Source organism: Ochotona curzoniae, unplaced genomic scaffold (assembly GCF_017591425.1).
Source record: "Ochotona curzoniae isolate NIBS_2020 unplaced genomic scaffold, NIBS_Ocur_1.0 scaffold_4683, whole genome shotgun sequence".
NCBI lineage: Eukaryota > Metazoa > Chordata > Mammalia > Lagomorpha > Ochotonidae > Ochotona > Ochotona curzoniae.
Genome location: NW_024467121.1, coordinates 32,964,990 through 32,988,402, shown reverse-complemented (window position 1 = coordinate 32,988,402; position 23,413 = coordinate 32,964,990). Strand labels below are relative to the sequence as shown.

Below are 23,413 nucleotides of genomic sequence, written 5' to 3'. Positions count from 1 at the left end.
TCCTAAAGAAACCTGTAGCAGTCAGGACTGGACTGATCCAAAAGGAGGCGGAAACTCGGACCCCAAGGATGGCAGAAACCCAGTTACCTCACATCCGTCTTTCAGAAATCTGCATGAGCAGGAAGCTGGACGCAGAAACCAGAGATGGACATTTAACTCAGGTGGACCAATATTTAAAACAGGTGTGTAAACAGCATTTTGAATGTTAGACTAATTCATCTGAATTTCTGAGAACAGAATATTTTAATGCTATTAAGAGTTTTTCATTAAGCATTAAGCCTTCTTTCATGGAAAATCGATTACTTAGTATGCAATGATCTTATCTCAAACTTTTCCTTATTGTCTAAAATTACGTAAGAACTTGCACTTTTTTCTTAGCAACAGCGTGTATGACCACAGCTTTCTCCATGTGCTGTACTGCATCTATTTGAATGCTTGTAGTCTCTTTATTACAGATTAGCATGTAACTGAGTCTTGTTCTAGGCACTCTGACAGTCTGTCTTTCAACAGTTTCTGGAATGTTAGTGCTGAAAGTAATATCTGAATTAGTATATATCCTAGTTTTCTTTGTTGGCTGCTTTTTGTTTACTCTTATCCTTTTGTGTTTATTTTTCTGCATGTATGGTCTTAGCTGAGCATTTCACCAGACAAGATGTATTTCCCATGTCATATATACCTGAGTATATATACATATTCACATGTTTATTTTTTCAAGTTCTCTCCTGTAGTTTACCGTATGAGTGTTCAATAACCCATATCCACTTTCAAATGATACTATATGGACTAATGCAAGTAACGTAACAAAAAAATAATTTTTGTCTCCTGTCCTTTTTATTACTACCATCCTCTTCACTTATGTAGAAGCACATATATAGATGTGTTTTTATAACCGATACAAGCGTATATAATCAGGATATGGCTATTTTTAATTGTCATTTATGAATAACTTTTGATTTTTCCCTCACTCCTTCCTTGACACTCATTTCAGACACTAATTTCTGATCTTTTAATGCCTTTCTGAAAACTTTAAAAAATACGTATGTAAGGCATATCTACTAGCAAATGCCTTCAATTTTTGTTTGAGAAAGGCCTTATTTCTCCTTTTTATTTTTGAAAAGCATAGCAACAGGAAGAGACAGACGGTGGGAGAGCGAGCTCTTCCATCCACTGGTTCACGACCAAGGCCAAGTCATGCAAGAGCTAGGAGCCAGGAACTCCATGCAGTCCCCCACACAGGTGGCAGGGGAACAGGTACAAGAGCAACTTTCCCTCAGGTACGTTAGCAAGGTCTAACGCAGAGCAGCCGGAACTTGAACTGGCACTACGATAGTGGGTGTCAGCATTGCAAGCAGTACCACTTTTTCATTTTTAAAAGATAATTTCACAGGTTCCAGAATTACATGTGGGCATTTTTTTTTCCCCTCAACACCTGAAGTTCTTAATCCCACTCTTCTTCCTTTCATGGTTTTTGAAAAAAATCAAATGTAGTGGAGATCTTTCAGCTTCTATATGTAGATCTGTCTTTTCCTCTAGATCGTCAGAATCTCATCTCTGAAGTCCTGAGGCTTTTTAATAGTATGCCTAGGTGTGGTATTTTTTTCTTGGTATTTCTCATTGCTAGCTGTTCTCTGAACATTTAAAATAAATTCATCCACCTGCTTTACGGATTTCTTATGTCTTCTCTCTTCTGTTACTTCTTTTTGGATTACCATTATATACACGTAACTTTTTGTGGCTGTTCCGATTTTTGTTGTGAAGTCTGCATTATTTCTGCTTGTCAGTTTTAGGTGTTTCTATTGATACATCCCCAAACTCAAATTTTTTTTCTATCTATTACCAGTCTATGCATGAGCGCATTATAGCATTCTTGGCTTCATGTTTTTGATCTGTAATGGTATTTTTTCCCCTTTCTTGGGGAGGGGTTAAGACTTAATATTTGTTCACATCATTCATTTGTTCTTGACTCCTGTATCCTTTACCCTCTAGAGTCCTTGGCCTATTAATTACAGATGTTCTAAAACTTCCTGTCTGGTAACTCCAACCTTGCCATGTCTGGTTCTGATGTTGGTTCAGTCTCTCCAGCAATTTTTTAAAATTGCTTTGCCTTTAACATGTTTGTGAATTAAAAAAAACAACCAACAAAAAACAGGTTGACCTGTTGTACTAGGCAAAAGGAAGTGCTGTAAAGTAAATAGGCTGTTAATAGTATGGTGATATGGGAAAGGGGAATGTCCTAGAGCCATGTCTTAGGTCTCGGTCCTTGGGTTAGCCTGTGCCTCCAAAGTGTGAACTTCTCAAGTGTTACCAAGTGGTTTTTGTTTTTTGTTTTTTCTCCTCTCCCTCATTAACATGAGAGGCAGACCAAAGTGGGTTGCAGGCAGTTTTCCCTTTCAAGTAGTCTCTAAGTTTCCAATTTTTCCTGAGGACAGATTGTAATAACTGAGTATTCAGGTTTATTTAAAAAAAAAAAAAAGGTTGATTCCTTTTCCATGCCCTTTGCAGAAAATATGAGACGGTTTTTGCTCTGGTGTTTACTTTCACAAACCAGCTGAGCTTCTAAAGGCAAAATTCTTTAACGCCTGTGGCTTGACAGGTTAACTCTCAAATTTATCCAGGCCTAGCCTCCAACAATTTGTCAAGTGCAGCTCAGTTTTTTCTAATGCTGCCCTGGTTCTCCTGCAGAGCTCTGCTCCAGTGTGTTGTGATTTACTGTTTCCACCCGTCTGTCTCTTCAGTTCTCGGGCCAGCTTTCCCCAGGACTTCACTCCTGTTCAGGATCTAAGCAAAGCAGCCGACTTCTCAGTTTGTTCAGCTTTTATTTTGATAAGATAGAGTGGTGTCTTCCAAGCTCCTTATGCGTCGAACTTGAAACTCCCTTATATCCAGTATTATTTTTTCAATTATAATTTTTTTCAATTATAACTTTTTGTCCCTCTGCTCAGTTCAAAGCAGTGGAATAATACTTTCCTTTGGTTCTGTGGCATATTTTCATTTGATTCCCTGAATGAACACTGATAATCACAGATTTAAAAACTCCTTTGTATCAAATACCTGGATCAGTGCTTTCCACAAGAAATGAGAGCCCTATAGTTTTCGACCTTTAAATAAAAACATGAAAAATACATAAGTAATATAATTTAAGTAGTATAGTTTTTCTTTCCAGTCAATATATTCATAATCCAGAGCCAGCATTTGGTCTACTAGGTAAGATGCCACTTAAGGATTCCAGCATACCACATGAGACCGGCTCAGTTTAATCTCCAGTTCTGGTTCCAATCCCAGCTTACTGCTAATATAGACTCTGATAGGCAATAGGTAATGTTTCAAGTTGGGACATGGCTACCAATATGGAAGACCTGAATTTAATTTTTAGCCTCTGGGCTCTGGCCCAGTCCCCGTCATTGTGGGAATTTGCAGGGGAACTTGTATCTGCCTCTTACATTTTTAATAATATTCATAATCTTTTCAAGACACAAAATACAAAAATGAATGGAAAATGTTCATTAACTGGTATTTCACAGTTTGAGCAAATTCAGTTCAGACTAGTCACATTTCATGTGTGGGATGACATGGTGAGTGGCTACTAATGGCATAGTGGACATCATGTTATTTTCCATGGACAGCTTTTCATCTTAACAGATCATATTTCCTATTTTTCTGAACATCTAGTGTTTAGTTACTGAACACTACACTTGGTGGATAAGATGTGAAAGAGACTCTTGATCTTGTAATCATCTTTTAAAGTCTTTTGATTCTTGCTGTTGGAGGTAGTTTAATTACTGGCTGATCATCTTGCCTTGAGCATGCCTGGACTTATTCTTGGTTAGTGTCAATGTGTGGAAAGCTCTAGTCATTTATCCTTGCTTCTTCAAATGAGTAAGATGGCTGTGCTCTGCACCAACCCTAGTTCTTCTATGCTCGAAGGCATATAACATGTGAACTCTGTGCTCACCTAGTTTCCTGATCTCAGATTCACTTTTATCCAGTTATGGTTCACAACCTAAAAATGATTATCTCCTTTGCTTTATGCAGTTTATTGAATACAATATATTGAGTACACCAGTTGAGAACTGCTTGCTCAACTATACTAGACACAGAAGTCTTAGCAAATCATACCTATGTTTTTATTTGTAAAGGACAAAGGAACACTTTTAGCAATGGTAGATAAGCAATCCAACCACCTTACTTTGGTCTTTTCCAGAAACAATGATACAGAGCAGTAGTTAATCATTTCATACAGAGAAAGTTAACTTCAATATTTGTTCAGATGGGTTGCAACAACTATGCTTTATTTTTCAATTTTTATCCATATAAAGAGAAGACATTTTATGTATTTCACAGCTGCAGTTGGAACAAGACAATCATATTTCACTGGCTCCCCTCCTCTGCCCCCAGTATCCCTCCCTTCCTTTGGCTCTTCAACTGTGCTTGAATAGACTCGAATTTTAATCCAATCTATATCCACAGGCTTAATTTGCCTCTAATCCTAATATTAAAGGAGTAAAAACTAATAAGACCATAAAATCACATTTCCGTTGGAGTATAAATATGGGCTAAGAATGACAATCATTTACCAAACTGACCATTTTATTTCATTGCTATACTGTGTGTGTGTTCTATATTAGCTGTCACATATCAAAGAAAACCTGTGACATTTATCTTTTGGGGCTGGCTTATTTTGCTAAGTATAATGGTTTCTGGTTGCATTCATTTTGTTACAAAAGACAGGACTTCACTTTCTTTTATGGTGCAGTATTATTTTCTAGTGTATATACACCAGAATTTATTTATCTAGCCATCAGCTGACAGACATGCAGGTTGATTTTACATCTTTGCTACTGTGAACTGTAACAAACATGAAGGTACAAGTAACTCTCTAATATGTTGATTTCATTTTCTGGGTGGTAATTTCCCAGGAGTGGGATGGCTGAATCATATTTCTACTTTCATTTCGTTGAAGAATCTCCACATTGTCTTCCATAATGGCTTCACTAGTTTACAATCTCACCAATGGTAGATTAGGGTATTATCCCTCCACATCCTCACCAGCATTTTAACTGGTGAGGGCATACCTCATGTGGCTTTTACTGGCATTTCCGTGATGGCTACTGGCCTTGGTCATTTCTTCACGTGTCTGTTGGGCATCTGTATTTCATCCCTTGAAAAATGCCTGCTCCTGTCCTTTGCCCATTTCTTGACTGTATTTGTTTTTGTTTAGTTTCTTGCGCTGTCTTTACACTCTGGATATGGATTTTCTGTCAGCTGCATAATTTGCAAGGATTTTCTCCCATTCTGTTGGTTGCCTCTTCACTTTGTGGACAGTTTCTTTTGCACAGAAGAAGTATCTTAACAGGATGTAACCTCATTTGTTTATTTTTACTTTAACTGTCTGTGCTTTTGGGATCTTTCTCCAGAGGTTTTTACATATGCCTAAGTCATGCAGAGCTTTCCCAATGTTTTGCTCCAGAAATGTGATGGTATTAGGCTGTAGAGCTAGATCCTTTATACAAAAAAAAAAAATCAAAGTCTAAGATATGGGTCTGTTCTCATATTCTGCTCACGTAGATACAGTCGTGTAGTACATCATGAAGTCTGGTATTGCTATGCTTCCTGCTTTGTTTCTGTTGTTTAATATTGCTTAAGCTATTCAGGCTCTGATTTTCACTGTGCATTTCAGCATTTTTTTTTCTACCCTAAGAATGTCATAAGTATTTTCTCTGATCACATTGAATCTAAATGGCTTTCAGCAGCATGGATATTTTGATAACATTAATTGTATCAATGCCTGAATATGGAAGCTTTTATATATGTGTTTTTGATGCCTCTTATTTCTTTTTTCAATGCTTCATAATTTTCACCACAAAAATTGCTTACAATCTAGTTACATTTATTCCAAGGTATTTAACTTTTTTGTAGAAATTGAGAATAAAACACATAACTTCTTGGCCATGGAGTTGTGTTTATAAATGTTCATTTTATCGGTTTATGTGTTCATTTTATATCCTGCAACTATACCATACTATCTGCTAAGTTCTAGCAGTATAATTAATGGAGTCTTTTCGTTTTTGTCATCATGTTATCTGCACACAGAGATAATTTGACTCTCTCCTTTCTGATCCGTGTCCCTTTGATTTCTTTCCCTTGTCTAATGGCTGTGGATAAAACTTTCAGGACTATTTTGAGTAGCCATGGTCAAAGTGGGCTTCCTTGTCTAGTTCATGATCTTAATGGAAATGCTCCCAATTTTTTTCCATTCAATATGATACTAATGTGGGTTTGTTCCAACAACTATTAATAGCAACCAATAAAAATTGTAGAGAAAAAAAAATGAACCATAGATTTTGCTCAAATATGTTAACGAATATGAATGAATAGGCACACTACTGTTATGTACAAAACAGCTTTGTGAATAAAACATTTTTATGTTGACATTTATGAATGTCCAAACCTATTCCATATGAAATTATCCCTAGGACTGAGCTTGCAGTTTACAAAATATATGGTGTACGAGAACATTCCAGTCAAATACCTAAATATAAATGTTTCAACAAAGTTGATATTTCCAATAATATTTTCCTAATTTTTGCAAAAAAAAAAAACTGTACACGGTTTTTGTCATGAAAGTTATCTTTCATCATGTTCATCATGATGCAAAACCATTTCTCTGTGAATGGATTCAGTACAAGAAGTGATCACATACATGAATAATCACATGGATTCTTGCATTTTAAACTCACTTTGTCTCTAAAAAGTGGTTCAGAAAAAATTTCTATTTCCTCCACAACAAGAGCCCAGTTCTGAAATATGATTAAAATATTTTAAGTAGCACTATTATCCTTGTTAAGTTCATTTTGCTTGCTATATACATACATATCAAATAATTATTTCTCATGTTATATATTATCTCATGTAGCCATCAACTACAGAAAAAACCATATAATATTTTAAAAAATTAGTTCCCAATTACATTTTTGCATTAAGCAGACAGAAAAGAAACTAAATAAGAAAATTAGTAAAAAGAACTTCCTTGCCTATCAGAATATTGCATTCTTGATATGAGAAGTATTTCTTAGAAAACTTGTAAATTAAAAACCAAGTTATAAACCCCCAAAAAGCATACATCATTTAACCTCTTTCCTAGAAAACTTAGTACTCTTACATTTAAAAAGTTCACACTTGAATAACTGAGTTGACTGAAATACTGATATATATATACATATATATAGCCTCACCTCTGATTAAAGTGTTTCCTTCTAATATCTTTACTTCTTGCCAATACTCAAGAATAACCTTCAAAATATATTTATCACATATATATATACACACATATATATATATAACCTCCCAGGAATGTTGCATGTATTCAACTATTCTTACTGTACCTTATGTTTTTCTTGCATTAAAACCTTTCAAACTGGTATTCAAGATAACCAAGGTCTAGAAATGATGATTTGCAACCAGGACAGGAATAATGGTGAAACAAATTCACAGAGAAAGATTACATAGGATCAATATCCTTTGTTTCAGACATGCAGATAACAGCTTTTTTGACTCACTTTGGCTTTGAAAATTATGATAGAATTTATAAATGTTAGAGCAAAGGAAAATCTAGAATTTAGGTAACTTTAGGAGCTTAAAGTGAAATAAAAGCAAATTATATAGTGGAAATATAAATAAGATATTACGTCAAGCTATGTAGAACAGGAATAAACAGGTCTGTGGAACAAACACAATTCACTATTTTTGTTAATAAAGCTTTACTGGTACAGAGCCAAACTCATTCACTGACATACTGCCATGGTTGCATTCACATCAGAATGCTGGGATTGAGCTGCTGTGACAGGGACTGATAGCTTAGGAAAGTTAAAACATGATGTTGTAGCTTGCACATAATTAACATGCTTTCTTAAACACTATAGTGATACAGCATATTTATATTATGAAGGCAGGAAAAATATACGTAACTCTGTAAGCAGAAGAAAGTTTTCTCCCAACTTGAATGAGAACTATACATACACAACTTTTTTTCCTATATGAATAAGTAAATGAATAAAGTTTTAAAAAAATTTTTATTTCTTTATTTAAAGGCTGTTAGAGAGAAGAAAAGAGAAAAAGAGAGCTAGAAGTCTTTAACCCATTTGTTTATTCCCCAACGGCCACAACAGTGGGTGCACGGTCAGGCCAAGCCTGGAGCTTTTTTGGATCTTTGACTTTCACATGAGTGCAGAGATCTAAGCATATGAACTATCTTTTACTTATTTTGCAAGCCCTTAGCAGGGACTTAGACAGGAAACAGAGCAGCTAGTACTCAAATATATGTATATGTATATATATATTTGTGTTTGTATACATATGTAATGCTAATTTTCCTTCCTAGTTCAATTCCTATTCTGTTGCTGGGCTTCTGATCTACAAAATCTCAACTATAGCATCAATGTTTAGAAAGCGAGAAGGATTGCTGCCACATAGTACTATTTATCCATAGAAAGGATGAAATTTTGTCATCTGCAGTAATATGGATACAACTGCAGGGTATTATGTTAAATGAAATAAATTATACACAGATAGATAAACACTGTGTCTTCACACATATGTAGAAGCTCAAACACTGACTTCACAGAAGTACAGGGTAAAATAGTGCTTACCAGAAAGTGGGAAAGATGTGGGGAGGGCAGGAGGAAAGGATGGAGAATGACAGATAGTGGGTGCAGGGTACTGGGGTACAGCTGGATAGCAAGAAGTCAATTATGACAATAAATATTTCAAAATAGTTAATTCAGAGCATTTTAAACGTTCCCAACATGAAGAAATGATGAATGATTTATGATGGAATTAGTTACCCTGACCTGATATTACCTACTACCTATATGATGTGTCATTCAAAAACAATACAAGTGTATGTTATTACAATGATGAATTGCTGGGCTGGAAGCCAGTCAGTCTCAAGACATGCAAACCACACAGAAGAGGTGAAGTACAGTCCGCGAGCCACTCACCTGGAGGTGTGTAGGCATCCATGGAGGTCTGCACAACCAGGGACCTGCGTTTGGAAGGCATAGGCACTGCCATCTTCCTCTCTTTGTGTTTGGCAAGAGCAGCCTGAACAGCTTCCGTATGGACATCTAAAACAAAGACAGAGAGAGCTCAGCTGTTGCAGGGATCAGTCCAGGAGCCCAAAGGCACAGACTGTTCTTTCTCTCCATCCCACTGGCACAGTTCATCTTTCCACCTGTATTGCAAAATGGATGGGTGTGGAAGGAAAGCAAAGTTAAAACTTCCAAGTGTAAAAGCCCCATCAAAAAGCCACGAAACTTGACTTGCAGTATTTTATTACCATAGAATCTGTATAAATAATCTAATACATGCTGTAAATTGTTCTGTGATTTCTCTCTTCGAGTGGGTGCATCTTGATCTCTAGGTGTTTCTTTACAGGTCATTTGTTTGAGCTCTATGATTTATTCTGATATCAGGATAAGAGAACTGTGCACCCTGTACAATGTGTTAGCAATAGTCACAGGTTACACTTATTCAGCAATCACATATTATTAAGTATTTTATGGATATTAAGCCATTGCACTAATTTCACACATACTAAATTAGGTGCCTATTCTCCAAAGCAACATCCTAAGGAGTGGAATTCAATGGTGGTGAGAAGATAGATTAAGACTTTGGGTCTCATGCAAGAGCCTTTGTAAAAGGTAAGAGACAGACAGTGGACGATCAGGGCAGAGAATGAAAGCAGGGTATTACAGAGATGCGCTGAGTAGTGCCCCTGAAGTGTACAGCCAGGGAAGAGTCTCTTAATATAAAATGTGAATATCAAGAATGAACTAGCCATTGACTGTCAAGATGAGACTTTCCAAGGTACAGGGAAAAATGGAATTGCAGGCCCTTAACTGTAAATGAGAACAATGTTGGCAGAATGAAACCAATGCGAGCAAAAATTACCATTCTGAGTGATGGCTAGTAGGTGAGGAGAGACAGGCCTACCAGGATGCAGACTCAACAGCTATGGCAAAATGTCTGGCACCTAAGCTAAGGATGGCAGCAAAGCACTTAGGATTGTTCAAGCAAGGGAAGAGCACACTGCAACTCCACTTTTCTGGGATCATTCTTGCAGCTGCAGAGACGACTGCAGGAGCAGCCAAAAAGCCAGCTGGAAGCCACCGTCCTGACATGACAACCCTTCCAACACTCCAAACTATTCTGAGGAGGAGGAATTACTGCCGCTGTCTATATGAACACTCTGCCACCATCTCATGCGTGATTGACAGAAGCCAGAATATTTCCAGATCAAAAACAAAGGGAGTTTTTCACATGATAATAGTACACACTCACCTCCAACAATACTCAACAGTGTTCTCTGCCTTCAACTGAAATGACTTCTAAGTTCACTTGGTAATAAAAATCAATTCCTCCATCGCTCTGGACCAAGCAAGATGTTGAACAATCTCAACAAAATTAACCACAAGTAAAATTCTTTCACTCTTTTCTGAAGAAAAAAAAATTGTAAGTTCTACTACTGTCAAAGACCTCATACAAGTTTTGGGAGTGTGTGTGTATGTATGCATATATACATAACCATATGATTACATGTAATACATTTAATGCTAAGTCAGTACTTTTATACTCTCAATTTCTTCAATAGCCGCAGAGGTGAAAATTTTAAAGATAAAGTGCTTACGCAGTTTAGCTTAGCAGTGCTAAGGGGTAAGAATCATGGTATGATTTTTCTGGTTGGAATATATGAGAGCACGGCACTCTTGTGAGATTCGATCTCAAGGGACGAGTGAGAGTGTGCTGGGAAAAGTGGATTGGGAATCTCAGCCTAAAGTGCCAAGTTTGGCAAATAGAACAACAGACAGTTCTGTCTCATCTACATTTCTGAATGCAGGCAGTCCCTCCATTTTGTGGCGAACAATCCAACAAAAAAGAAGTTCCACGTAGACATTCATCATTCATGAGTCTGGCAGAAATGACTGACTTTTACAGTTTAAGAAGTTTAATAAATGAACTGCAACAGCTGGATTTTTCACACAAACTGATTGCAGTTAATGCATACTTCCTTTAGCTCCCCACTTGAACTATACTTCTCATTTCTGCCAGAATCTATCTGTTGAATGGAAGAAAGGATGAGGACATTGGAAGGAAAGAAGAGAATGTGTTATAAATGGTCCTAAGAACTGTTTTGTAAAGACATGCCTACATGGTTAAGGATAGATCAGTTAGCTGCATAAGGCAGCCGGCTCCTCACAGAAGCAGCTACAGCACCCACAGTCACTATCTGTGCCAGATCAACCCAAAATGAACCATGTTCCATCAAGAACTTAGGAGGAAAAGATACAAACAGGCATTTATGATCAGTATAAAATAAGAAATCCATATTTCTCTGTCTCCCTCTTTGTGTAACTCTGCTTTCCAAATACTTTTTTAAACAGTTCAATGTATATCAAAATATTAACAATAGACATCTGAAGATCTACTAACACTATATTGTTTTTCTACTCCTTTCAAAATTTTGAATTTTTTTTTTCCCTTGAGCATGAATGACCTCAGCTTTCAGACAGCAGTTTTGTGCACACAAGCACACACATGCACAATTTGCAAGAGAATCAAGGAGGCAGATAGGTAGAGAGAGTTTCTATCCTTTGGTCTGTGAAGGAGAAGAGCTCACTATAGGTCTTCCAGTTGGTAGCAGAGACCCAACTCCTTAAGTCTTCACCACTGCTTCCCTACATCTGCCTTGGCAGGAAGCCAGACACAATTGGAAGCCAGACATTCCTGTATCGCACACAGGAATCTGAACCACAGGGCGAGATTCCCACATCAAACAAATGTGGGTTTGTTTGTTTGTTTGTCCCACATAATAGTTAAACTTTTAAGCCCAGTGAATTTTTTTTTTTCATAAAGTAAAAGGCATGTTTGAAACTTAGCACTGTAGGTAGGTCTTGGTCTTCTTCGTTTACAAAACTGGAAGAACACAATGGAATATTTTTAATCCCCAAACAGCAGTATGCCCCAGCCAGGGGCTGCTTCTGTTGTTTCTGCTCCAGAATGAAAACAGGGCATAGTTTGCCAACACATGACCTGCCACAAGCAAACAATATGACTGGTACTACAAAGACATCAGACTGTTGATTATATCAGGAAAAGTGAATAGTACAAATAACTAATCTTAAAACTGAGAATTTCTAAGAGACAAATCGACATTTTCTTCTACCCACAAAACAATGGCATTCTAACCAGTGGAAAACATCTACCAACAGTACTGTGAAGACTCTGCCAAACTACGTATTGAGTAGTAACATGAAGGATGCAAACTGGATTCTAGGGCATGTTCAATGCAGATTCTCAGACAGCATGTGAATCCAATAAAACGATCCAAAAAAGTGGAATACAGTAACTTTCCTAGAGCTGAAGTTTATGTTCCAAGTTAGTTCTTGAGCTGTGCAGCCTAATTTTAAGCAAAAGCACCTTCTGCTATGTTAAATGTCTGAGTCAGCATTTACCTCCATGTGTTGAGCCACCGAAGTGTTTCAACGATTTCAGACTAACTCAAACTACCCAAACCAAAAAGGAATCTCAGACAACACCTTAAAATTGGGTACAGGGGAAACTGGAAGGTCTCAGTGGACAGAGGCAATCAGGAAGAGACCAAGCCACCCGCTGGGTGGCCCTTCTAGTCCTTACAACTTTGCTTCTATCTTTTGCTTTCAACAAAACTGGGTGCCTTCCCGGCTATCTACTGGAAAGAAAAAACCCACAGCTGCTAACTGGTGAAGATGTCTCCCAAGACGTCCACTGTTTAAAAGGTTGCACATCATAGAGAGTCAAGGCCTGCAGGTGAGTGAGGAGAAGATGACGACTCAGGGTGGACGACAACACCAAAGTAAATATGATGGAACCTATCCCCTCCAATAGGACCAAGGGGAAGGCACCTTTCCACTCTGAGTGTGCTTTTTCATAAGCCTGGAAAAAGAGCATTTGCCATATATAATGAAAAACCTCATAATTCTCAGCTTAAAACGAAGAACAATTCTAAAGGAGCTCATGAGAAGTTAAGAAAATATGGCAACGTGGTTAAATAGGTTGCCCCAAAACAAATTCTCCCTTGAAAACCCAGAATCATTTTTACAAAATGAATCTATGAATGAAATCTGGCAGCTGTGTCAGATCAGAAACCCATTAGAGCACTTGATTAAGTGTCCTACATAACCTTAATTACAAATGTCCTGGATGCAGTTTTCATTCAGTGACTTGAATTAGAAACTAGATGAGACCCCATGAAAGGGGGGAAAATGATGAACAGAAATCTCCCATGTGTATGAAGGCTTGGGGAAGGATGACAGAAGGGTCAACATATATATAGACATTGTGATCTCCTTGTAATGAGACTTCGCAATGTCAACCAATAGTAACAAGGTTTGCTGCTAACAAGAGACACTCAAAATTCTAATGAATGCCAGAAACACATATGACTTAAAAAGATAAAACTCCTAGTCAGGAGAGAACAATTTTTGCTCTACAAAAGTACCTTTCATTTTACAGGGAAGAGAATGCTTATATTCTATTGTTTATGAGGAACAATGCATGAAACTATCAAAAGGTGTTCAAGGATGCTTCAATGTATGAGGAGGGTAGGAAGTGGCAGTTCACAATTTCATGTGAATAGAAAGTGATTTTAGCCTTGGATTCCAATGTGGCATTAATACAACACAGCTTCATACACGAATTCAATAAAATCTTGGCACTCAATTTATCACTCCATTTCCCCCATAAAATTTTAGAAATACTCTCACAAATCATCAAAGGAAGGAATATTGACCTGTGGGTAACACATCTTAGAAACCTGCCCTAAGGAGAAGGATCTGCCAACCAGAATTGCAATGACAAAAGGTAAAACAAGAGAGAGAGGCACTGTGAATGTTACTAAACACTCTCAGGCAAAGGAGTAAAAGCCTTTACCACCCTCAGAGATAACTGAGGTAGACACTGAAAAAATGGGGTACAAAAGAATTCAGAAAACTCTTTATAAAGCTTAACAATGAGAAGCACATACAGGAATTTAAACAATGTGAAGCACATACAAATAAAAGCTGGTATGTCAGAAATTAAGAATGCAGTGGAATAAATTAAAATAATAGTGGAGGTCTCAATAATAGAATGAATGAAGCAGAAGAAAGAACTTCAAAATTGGAAGATATTTCCTGTCACCATGGGGAAATAATAAAAAATCTGGAAGCAGAGCTGGGTCAAGCTAAAACAAAGTGTCCAAACATTAAAAGATACTTTTAAAAGGTTCAATATAAGATTTTGGGGAGTCTCAGAAGGTGCAGAAAGAGAAGCTGTGGTTAAAAGTATATTCAATGAAATAATAAATGAAGACTTCTCTAATCTGGAGAAAGAATTGGACAGAACCCTTACAATATGTACACACTGAGACTCTGTGTTGACATAAGGTGGTGGTTCCTCATCCCCGGGTACTGGGATGTGTGGAAAGTCATGAGTGGTTTCCCCTTTGTTTCTCCCCTTCCCCCAGGAACAACAAAAAGAAACAGCAAATTTAGAAGCAATGAATTCATCCAATTTTCCCTAAACCTCAATCCTTCCCACCCGATCAACCATGTAATCATTATTTAAAAAAATTTTTTTTAATTTTTCAAATAAAAATAAATTTTTAAAAATTAGAAAAATACCAAGTATATCAGCTGACCTTACAGTCAATGGAAGTAGAAAAAACAGCAAAGCAATCCCAAGATTAGGTAGGAAAAAAGAAATAAAATAAGGGAGTAAATAAACCAATTAAAAAGCAAAAGAACAATACATAAGATGAATGAATCAAAGAGCTGGTTCTCTGAGAAAAGCAAAACAAACAAACAAAAAAAAGGCCCCCCCTTAGCCCAAATTATCAAAAAAATGGGGGGGGGAGAAGAAACACATTGATAGCATCAGAGATGAGAAAGGAAATAAAACAGATACCTTGTACATACAGAGAATTATTAGAAATTTTTACAAGCAACTATGTGCAAACATATCAGAAGATCTAGAAGAGATGGACAGATTTTTGGACACAAACAATCCACCAAAATTGAATCAAGAAGCAACTGACAATCTAAATAGACATATAACATGGACAGAGATTGAATTGCTAATTAAGCCCTTCCCAACCAAGAAAAGTACTGGACCTAATGGCTTCCCTGCTGAATTTTATCAAATATTTCAAGCAGTACTTACAAGTTTTTCCAAATAATAGAAAGGGAGGCAATCCTTCCAAACTCTTTCTATGAAGCCAATATCACCTTAATACCAAAGTCAGATAGAGAAACTAAAGAAAAAGAGAACTACAAACTAATATCCTGGATGAACATAGACGCAAAGATACTCAACAAAATACCAGCCAACAGGATCCATCGGCACATCAGGCAGATCATTCACCCAGACCAGGTGGGATTCATCCCAGGAATGCAGGGATGGCTCTTCAATATAGTATTGGAAATCCTTGCTAGAGCTATTAGGCAAAAAATAAATAAAATAAAAACAGTAACAAAACAAAACCCTCAAATTAAAGGACTTCAGATTTGAAATGAGGAATTAAAATTATTTATTTGCAGATGACATGATTCTCTACATAGAAGAACCAAAAGACTCAGTTAAGAAAGTACTGGAACTCATAAGAGACTTTGGCAGGGCAGCAGGATACAAACATGATGAACACAAATCAATAGCACTAGTGTACACAAATAATACCATCGCAGAGAAAGAAATTTTAAGTACAGTCCCCTTTAAAATAGAGGAGAGGAATCTTAAATACTTAGGAATTAAACTAACTAAATATGTGGAAGACCTCTATGATGAAAACTATAAAACATCTGAAAAAACATAGAAGACATTAAAGGATGGAGAAACTTATGTTCCTGGATTGGTAAGATCAACATCATCAAAATGACCATAATACCAAAAGTAACATTCAGATTCAACTCAATCCCTATCAAAATACTAACAAAATTCTTCTCAGAAATAGAAGATACAAAAGTTCATCTGGAAACACAAGAGACCACGAATAGATAAAGCTATCCTGAATAAAAATCAAGCTGGAGGAATCACAATTCCAGATCTCAAGACATACTACAGAACAGTGGTCATCAAAACAGTCTGGCACTGGTACTGATACAGAAACAGAGAAGATCAATGGAACAGAATGTAAGCACCAGAGGGAGCTCACACATGTATAGCCAATTAATCTCTGACAAGGAACTGAAAACAATTCAGGAAAAATCCTGGTCTATTCAACAAATGCTGTTGGGACAACTAGATAGCAGCTTGCAGATTTAAGAAACAAGACCCACACCTGACACATTATACAAAAATCAGATCTGAATTAATCAAGGACCTGAATCTGCATGCAGAAACCATCAAACTATTAAAGGAAAACATAGGAAGCTCTAAGGTATAGGAATGGGGAAAGGCTTTTTGGAAAAAATGCCAAAAGCACAGGCAGAAAAAGACAAAATAAACAAATGGAACTACATCAAACTAAAAAGCTTTTGTACATCAAAGGAAACAAAGTCAAAAAGCAACCAACAGAATGGGAGAAAATTTTTGCACACTACACAGCTGATAGGGGACTAATACACAGGATTTACAAAGAGCTTCAGAAACCCAAGGACAGTAAGTATAACAACCCTGTGAAGAAATGGGAGAAGGAAATAAACAAACATTTTCCAAAAGAACAGATTCAAATGACTAACACACATATGAAAAGATGCTCAGGTTCCCTAGCTGTCAGGGAGATACAAGTGAAAACGACATTAAGATTGACCTACATTCAGAACACAACTAACAACACCTGCTGGCCTGGATGTGGGGAGAAAGGTACCCTTCTTCACTGCTGGTGGGAATGTAGGCTAGTACAACCATTACAGAAATCAGTATGGAGAATGCTTAGGAAATTGCAAACAAACCTGCCATATGACCCAGCTATGCTGCTCCTAGGAAATGGAAATGAAAATGGCATATGAAAAGGGGATCTGTAATTCTATATTTACAGCAGCACAATCTACAATAGCAAAGACATGGACAATCCAGACGTGTGTCCAAAGAGGAGTGGTTAAAGAAAACTGTGGTACATCTACTCCATGGAATACTACTCAACCATTAAAAAGAATGAAATTATACGATCTGCAACTAGACGGTTCCAACTGGAGACCATTATGCTCAATGAAATGAGTCAATTCCCAAAGGACAAATTCCACATGTTCTCTGATATAAGGCAGCATTCATGCAAACTGTAACCAATAACCCTTTCAATAGTGATTTTGCTGCATCCCATGTGTTTCGATATTTTTGTTTTTACTTTCATTTCTTCCAAATACTTTCTTTTCTCTTGTTGAATTCATCACTGGCTCATGGGCCGAACAGTGGCCTCAGTTTACCCAAGATGCTTTTGGGTTTTCTTTTTCATTTCTTCACTCATGCATTGGTTATTCAGCGGTGCACTTTTTGACTCCATCGTGCTGCAAGTTTTTTGTTTTAACTTTACACCTGTTGTCGACTTTCTTTCATGGTTTCTTATTTAAGGTAATGTATGGCAATGGTGTCATGGAGATTATCATATTCAGATGTGAAGATACAATGCAGTATGCATCCCTACTTCCAAATCAAAGATGGACTCCCAATGAAACTGTTGGACATATCTAGAAAATAGGTTGCTGGATAGTCTGCCCTTGTCTGTATCAGCAATGTCAGGGCACAATTAAATAACAGACTGATGAACTTATGACTGTTTACGAAGGACTATACTATTGTAATAATATGGGGAAAATCAGTCAGGGGTTGGAATTTGTGGAGCAGTTAGGGAAATCCCAGATCCCATGGAATTGTACCATAAAATTCAAAATTTTTAAAAAAAATTGAAACTCTGTCATTTGCAACAAAATAGTCCCAACTAGAGACTATTGTGCTCAGTGAAATAAGAGAATTCAAAAAAGACAAGTATCATATATTCTCTCTGATATAAGGCAATATTCAAACTGAAAAACAGATATATATGTAAACATGTATATAAAATATTTTCCTAGATGAACTGTAAAATGGACACAAGCATACCAAGAAGTCAAGATACATTGTAACATGCCTCTTTACTCCTAAATAAAAGGACTACTCTCAAAGAAACTCTTAAATGTACCTTGACAACATGACACTATATTTTCTGGCATTGCCAATACCTACAATGCCATAATACACTTAAATAGCAGAATGTGGGACTTATGACTGTTGCTCAAGGATAATGTTATTGTAATACTATGGGTGGTGGGGGAAATGGTGGGAAATGGAATGTAGAGGGAATAAAGAGAACCCTTATACCTACAAAACTCAATCATGGAAAATAATAATAATAAAAATACAAAAAAGTCAGAAATAACAAATTTTCCCATTTTGATGCCTCTTCATTGAGTGGAAGGCACAATGTGTCCCTCCACATTTCCTCATTTACACAATCCAATTATACCAGCCAGTAACACTGCATTAGTATGTTACATTTTATAGATAATGAAACAATACTGCAATATCATCAATAAATAAAATTACAGGGGTTGGGGGTTTTGTGCTACAACTGGTTCAGCTACCACTTGGGATTCTGCATATCCATATGCCTGGTTTGAAATCTGGCTCTTTGGCACTTCCAATATAGTTTCCACCTAATGCATCTACAACAAGGTGGAAGATGGCCCATATACTTGTGTTCCCAACACTCATGCTATAGACTCAGATGGAGTTCTTGCCTGCTGACTTCAGCTTGGTGTAACCTTGGCCAATGTACGTATTTACCAGTGAACCAGTGGATGGAAGATGTCTTTCTTTCTCTTTCCCTCCCTCCCTCCCTGTCACTCTTTTACAATTTAATCTTAATACAATGCCTGATTTTAGTAATGTAGATCAGGTGCATTTGGAGATCAGGAGTCTCAAATTATAATACTACAGAGAGTAGTTTCACTGCCCTAAAACCTCTGTGATCTTTCTGTTCATCTACAACCACCTGTGTTTCATTATTGTCATCATTTTGCTTTTCCTAGAAAGCCAAGAAGTTGAATAATTCAGTGTCTAGCCTTTTCAGTGTCTAGCCTTCTTTCACTCAGCAGTACATAGTTAACTTCATGCACATCTTTACATGGCTTGCTAATTTATTTCTTTTAATATCAAATAGTATTTAATTGACCCTAATTTATTCATTCACTGTTAAACATCTTGATTGCTTCCAATTTCAGCACTTAGGAATAAAGCTTCCATTAGCATTTGCATGTAACTTCAACGTTTTGATGGCTTTATTTTTTATTTTTTAACTGAAGACAGGTGCACATAAATATTCTTTTTAAAATAAGAAAAAGATCCAACTCAGAACCAGAAGGTGGAGCCTACTGAATTTCCATAGAAACTCTCAAAAAATCTGCTCTTGCTTGATGAAGAGTGAGCAGGTTCATTGTCATGGTGAACATGGACTCTGTGATGAAGCTTCTCCTTTTATTCTGTTTTAAAACTCAAGCTTTAGGTATCTTTCTCAAAAACAATCTCATAAGCAGTAGGTATTATTGTTCTTTGCTACTCCAGAAAGTTATCGAGCCTTGGGCCTCTTAGAAAACCACTGCCATGACCTTTGCTCTTGAGTTCCACTTGGAAAGGACACGTTTCATCTCTTGGTAGCCATTGCTGGGACTGTACTTCACCAATAAGATCAGAACCACAACCAGCAATGCTTCAGAATCTTGATCCCACTTACTGCATACTCTACTCTTATCTACAGCTGAAGGGAGATGCAAGCATGTTCTCATCCACTAAGCACAAAGTTTGCTCCACTTTCATTTTTCATTACAACAGTATAAGCTGAACTGAGATGTTTATGATGCTATTTTCCTGCTGTTTTTTAGTCTTCCTGAACTAGGGTATGAATGGGATTCCTATTTTCCTCCCAAAGGGTAAGAATGATCTGCCACTACAGACTTTGGCTGCAATATTATTGCTTCTTAAAACGTGTTACCTAATTTGTAAAATGCCACTCCATTGGAGAACTGTTCACATAAACCTTGTAAAACATCAATTATTTCACTGTAATTCTACTCCAGCATCATCATAAACTTGCTGTTGATACACTTGCTTCATAAGTTAACAAGAATCCATATTGTGCTGACAGGGGTTCTTTTTCTATACTCAAGGTTGATTCTTCTTAATGCTTCAAACTAGGTCTGTTTAGATGTGTTATGACAAGTCGGTCTGAGTTTATGTTAGTGTGGATAGGTTTTGGAATCTACGCAGTTTGCTCATAATGCACACTTTCCATGAACTTTAAAAAAAATTTGAAGATTCTTCTTCAAAAGTAACAAAAACAACACTTGAATTTCATGACAATGATTCTCAAAGATTTTTAACCCAAAGAACATGTTAAACTTCCCATTCTGTTCCATTGATGTTCTTCTGTTTCTGTACCAATACCAGACTCTTGAGGACCACTGTCATGTAATATGACTTGAGGTCAGGAATTTTGATTCCTCCAGCTTGATTTTTATTCTTCAGGATAGCTTTGGCCAGTCATGGTCTCTTGTGTTTCCAGATGGACTTTTGTATCACCTTTTCTAAGAATATAGTTGGGATTTGAATATTACTCAACCACTAAAAAGGATGAAATTCTACCATTTGCAACCAAATGGTCCCAACTAGAGAACATTAAGCTCAGTGAAATAAGTCAATCCCAAAAGGACAAATATATGTTCTCTCTGACATAAGGCAACCTTTACACAAAATATGAGATCAACAGCACTTTCAATACCAGTTTTGCTCCATCTCATGGGTTTTGATTTTTGTTTATATTTTCATTTCTTCAAAATAGTTTCTTTTCTCTTATTAAATTCTTTACAGACTTAAAGGTCATACAGTAGCATCATTTGCTTCCAGCTTTTTGATTTTCTTATTCACTTCTTCAGTGACACACTAATGATTCAGTAGTATGTTTTTCAACTTCATGCTCTTGCACATTTTCTATTTTTCTTCCTGTTGTTGATTTTGTTTTATGGCTTTTCTTTTAAGGGGATGTATAGTAACTGTGTAACAGATTATCATATCCAGATGTGAAGATAAAATGCAGTATTCATCTCTACTTCCAAGTTACAGATAGACTCCCAATGAAACTATTAAATATATCTTAACACTAGGATGCTAGACTGTGCCATTGTCCATACCAAAAATGTCAGGATACACTTAACTAGCAGAATGATGGACTTACAACTATTTATTAAGGACAATGTGGAGAGCAGTGGAGATTGTGGGAGAAAGGAAGCCCCAGAGTCTAATGGAACCGTACCATAAAATTATAAAATAAGTAAATTAAAAACAAAATAATAATAATTTTTAAAAAGCTCCTCAAAACTTTAAAAAACCCTGAAAAGCTTTAAGTAGTGAGGGTAGTGTTTGGGAATTTGTCATATTTAGAAAGTAAACTGAGTATCATTTTAAAACAGACTTTCCAACCACAAGTTCCACTGGATAGCAAAACGGTATTTTTGACATGCATCCTGTGGTGTCTGGAAGATTCTATGGACATTGATGAATGTATGATAATGAAAAGGGCCAATAACATGATGGTGTCATCTGTGAAAGTGCTTCACACTGCCTTGGGAGTCACTGCTGATCAAGGAACACAGTGATCCATTACGCCTTCCCCTGTAAAGAAGGACAAGATGAAGACGAGAGCTCTTGATCCCTAAGAAGAATGCTCCTCTTGTCCATGACCCATATAAAACAGGGAGCATCCCTTCAAAAATTAGTTCTAGGCTCATAAAAAGATGAAGTCATACTGAACATATTAAGAAATAGCTTGACACATTTTATCACAATATTTTTCTTGGTCATTATCTGTCCTGGTTGTAAAGCATAAAACATAAATCAACATTTTCTTTCTTAGGATTTCTGGGGAGAAAAACCTAAAATAACTGGACTTTAAGTTTTTAATTCTGAGCAAGGACATCAAGTGCTTGACACAGTCCCTGATACATCTTAGATGTTCAGTGAATGACTGCTCACTCATTTATCTTCCCAAATCAAATTTAGGTTTCAAAAGAAAGGTGCTTCGGAAGAAGAGATGTGTATACAACTCTAAAGAATCTAGTCAAAAGTTCATTACTATTTAAGGTCATGGGTTTAGAAACAAAATGGAAAAATGTAGCCAGGAGAGATTAAATGTGACACTCAGCACTGACAAGACTAATAGTTAATTAGGTCAATTACCTAGGAGATAACAGGATTAACTTTGAGCTAATATAAAAAAAAATTAGTGACTGAAACAATCGCAGTAGCTCTACTGCAAGATAAATGCTCAAGACATTTTAGAGACCCAAATCTCCTGAGATACCATAAAGCTTTTTCTTACAAAATTCTTAAGTCTTCCCCATTGGCTCTGAGAAAATAAACCAAATCTGAAGTGCATACCATGGCAAGAGATAATAAAGTCCTCATATCTCAAACACCTCATTTCAAAACCTTACATAAGCATACATTGTAAGAGAATGTAAATTATGTCAGTAAAACGTCGAAATTAAGGATTCCTAAAACAGGAGATTGCAGAGATTATAGTGGGAAGTGAAGACCAGCAAATTAACCCTCTAAATGATCCACACATCATCCCACCAGGGCCTATAAAGATAGCTGCTGTGACATATGCTTGGTGAGAGGCCCAACTGAGATTTCACAAACATACGGAAAAGACACATGAAGTATGATGGTTTCACGTCAAACAGCTGTTATTTATTAGAAAAGAGGAAGAGCAAAAAAAAATTCTTAAAAACAAACAACACACTAGGGCCCTGCACAGTGGTCTAGTGGCTAACGTCCTCGCCTTGACCACACCAGGATCCCATATGGGCGCCGGTTCTAATCCCGCAGCTCCACTTCCCATCCAGCTCCCTGCTTGTGGGCTGGGAAAGCAGTCTAGGGTGGCCCAAAGCCTTTGGACCCTGCACCCATGTAGGAGACCTGGAGGAATTTCCTGGCTCCTAGCTTAGGATTGGCGCAGCACCGGTTGTTGTGGTCACTTGGGGAGTGAATCATCGGATGGAAAATCTTCCTCTCTGTCTCTCCTCCTCTTTGTATATCTGACTTTGCAAGAAAAGTAAATCTTAAAAAAAAAAAAAAAAAGCTAAAACAGCACACTAGAATAGCAGCCTTTTTTATGATGTCACATGAATAGCTACATAATTTTCAAGGAATGTTTGCCTAACTGCCAATAGCAATCCCTGAGGCACCTCTCACCATCTTTAACCTTCTCTGAAGGCATAGAAATAGGTTCTGAATTACAAACCATCATCCACGCAGGTCTTTTACTTGGACTTCTAGGAGTCCCCTATGATTGCTTTTCTGTTTGGCTATTATG

General features: G+C 36.9%; 1 protein-coding gene across 1 annotated transcript in view; it reads right to left on the bottom strand.

The window, feature by feature from the left end:
• The window catches only part of DIP2C (disco interacting protein 2 homolog C), a 377,029-nt gene that overhangs the window by 120,007 nt on the left and 233,609 nt on the right, over window positions 1–23,413 (bottom strand). Inside the window, exon 4 of the mRNA XM_040967822.1 lies at window positions 8,997–9,122. Coding sequence (XP_040823756.1) covers window positions 8,997–9,122 — 126 coding nt within the window. The remainder of the gene's footprint in view (window positions 1–8,996; window positions 9,123–23,413) is intronic.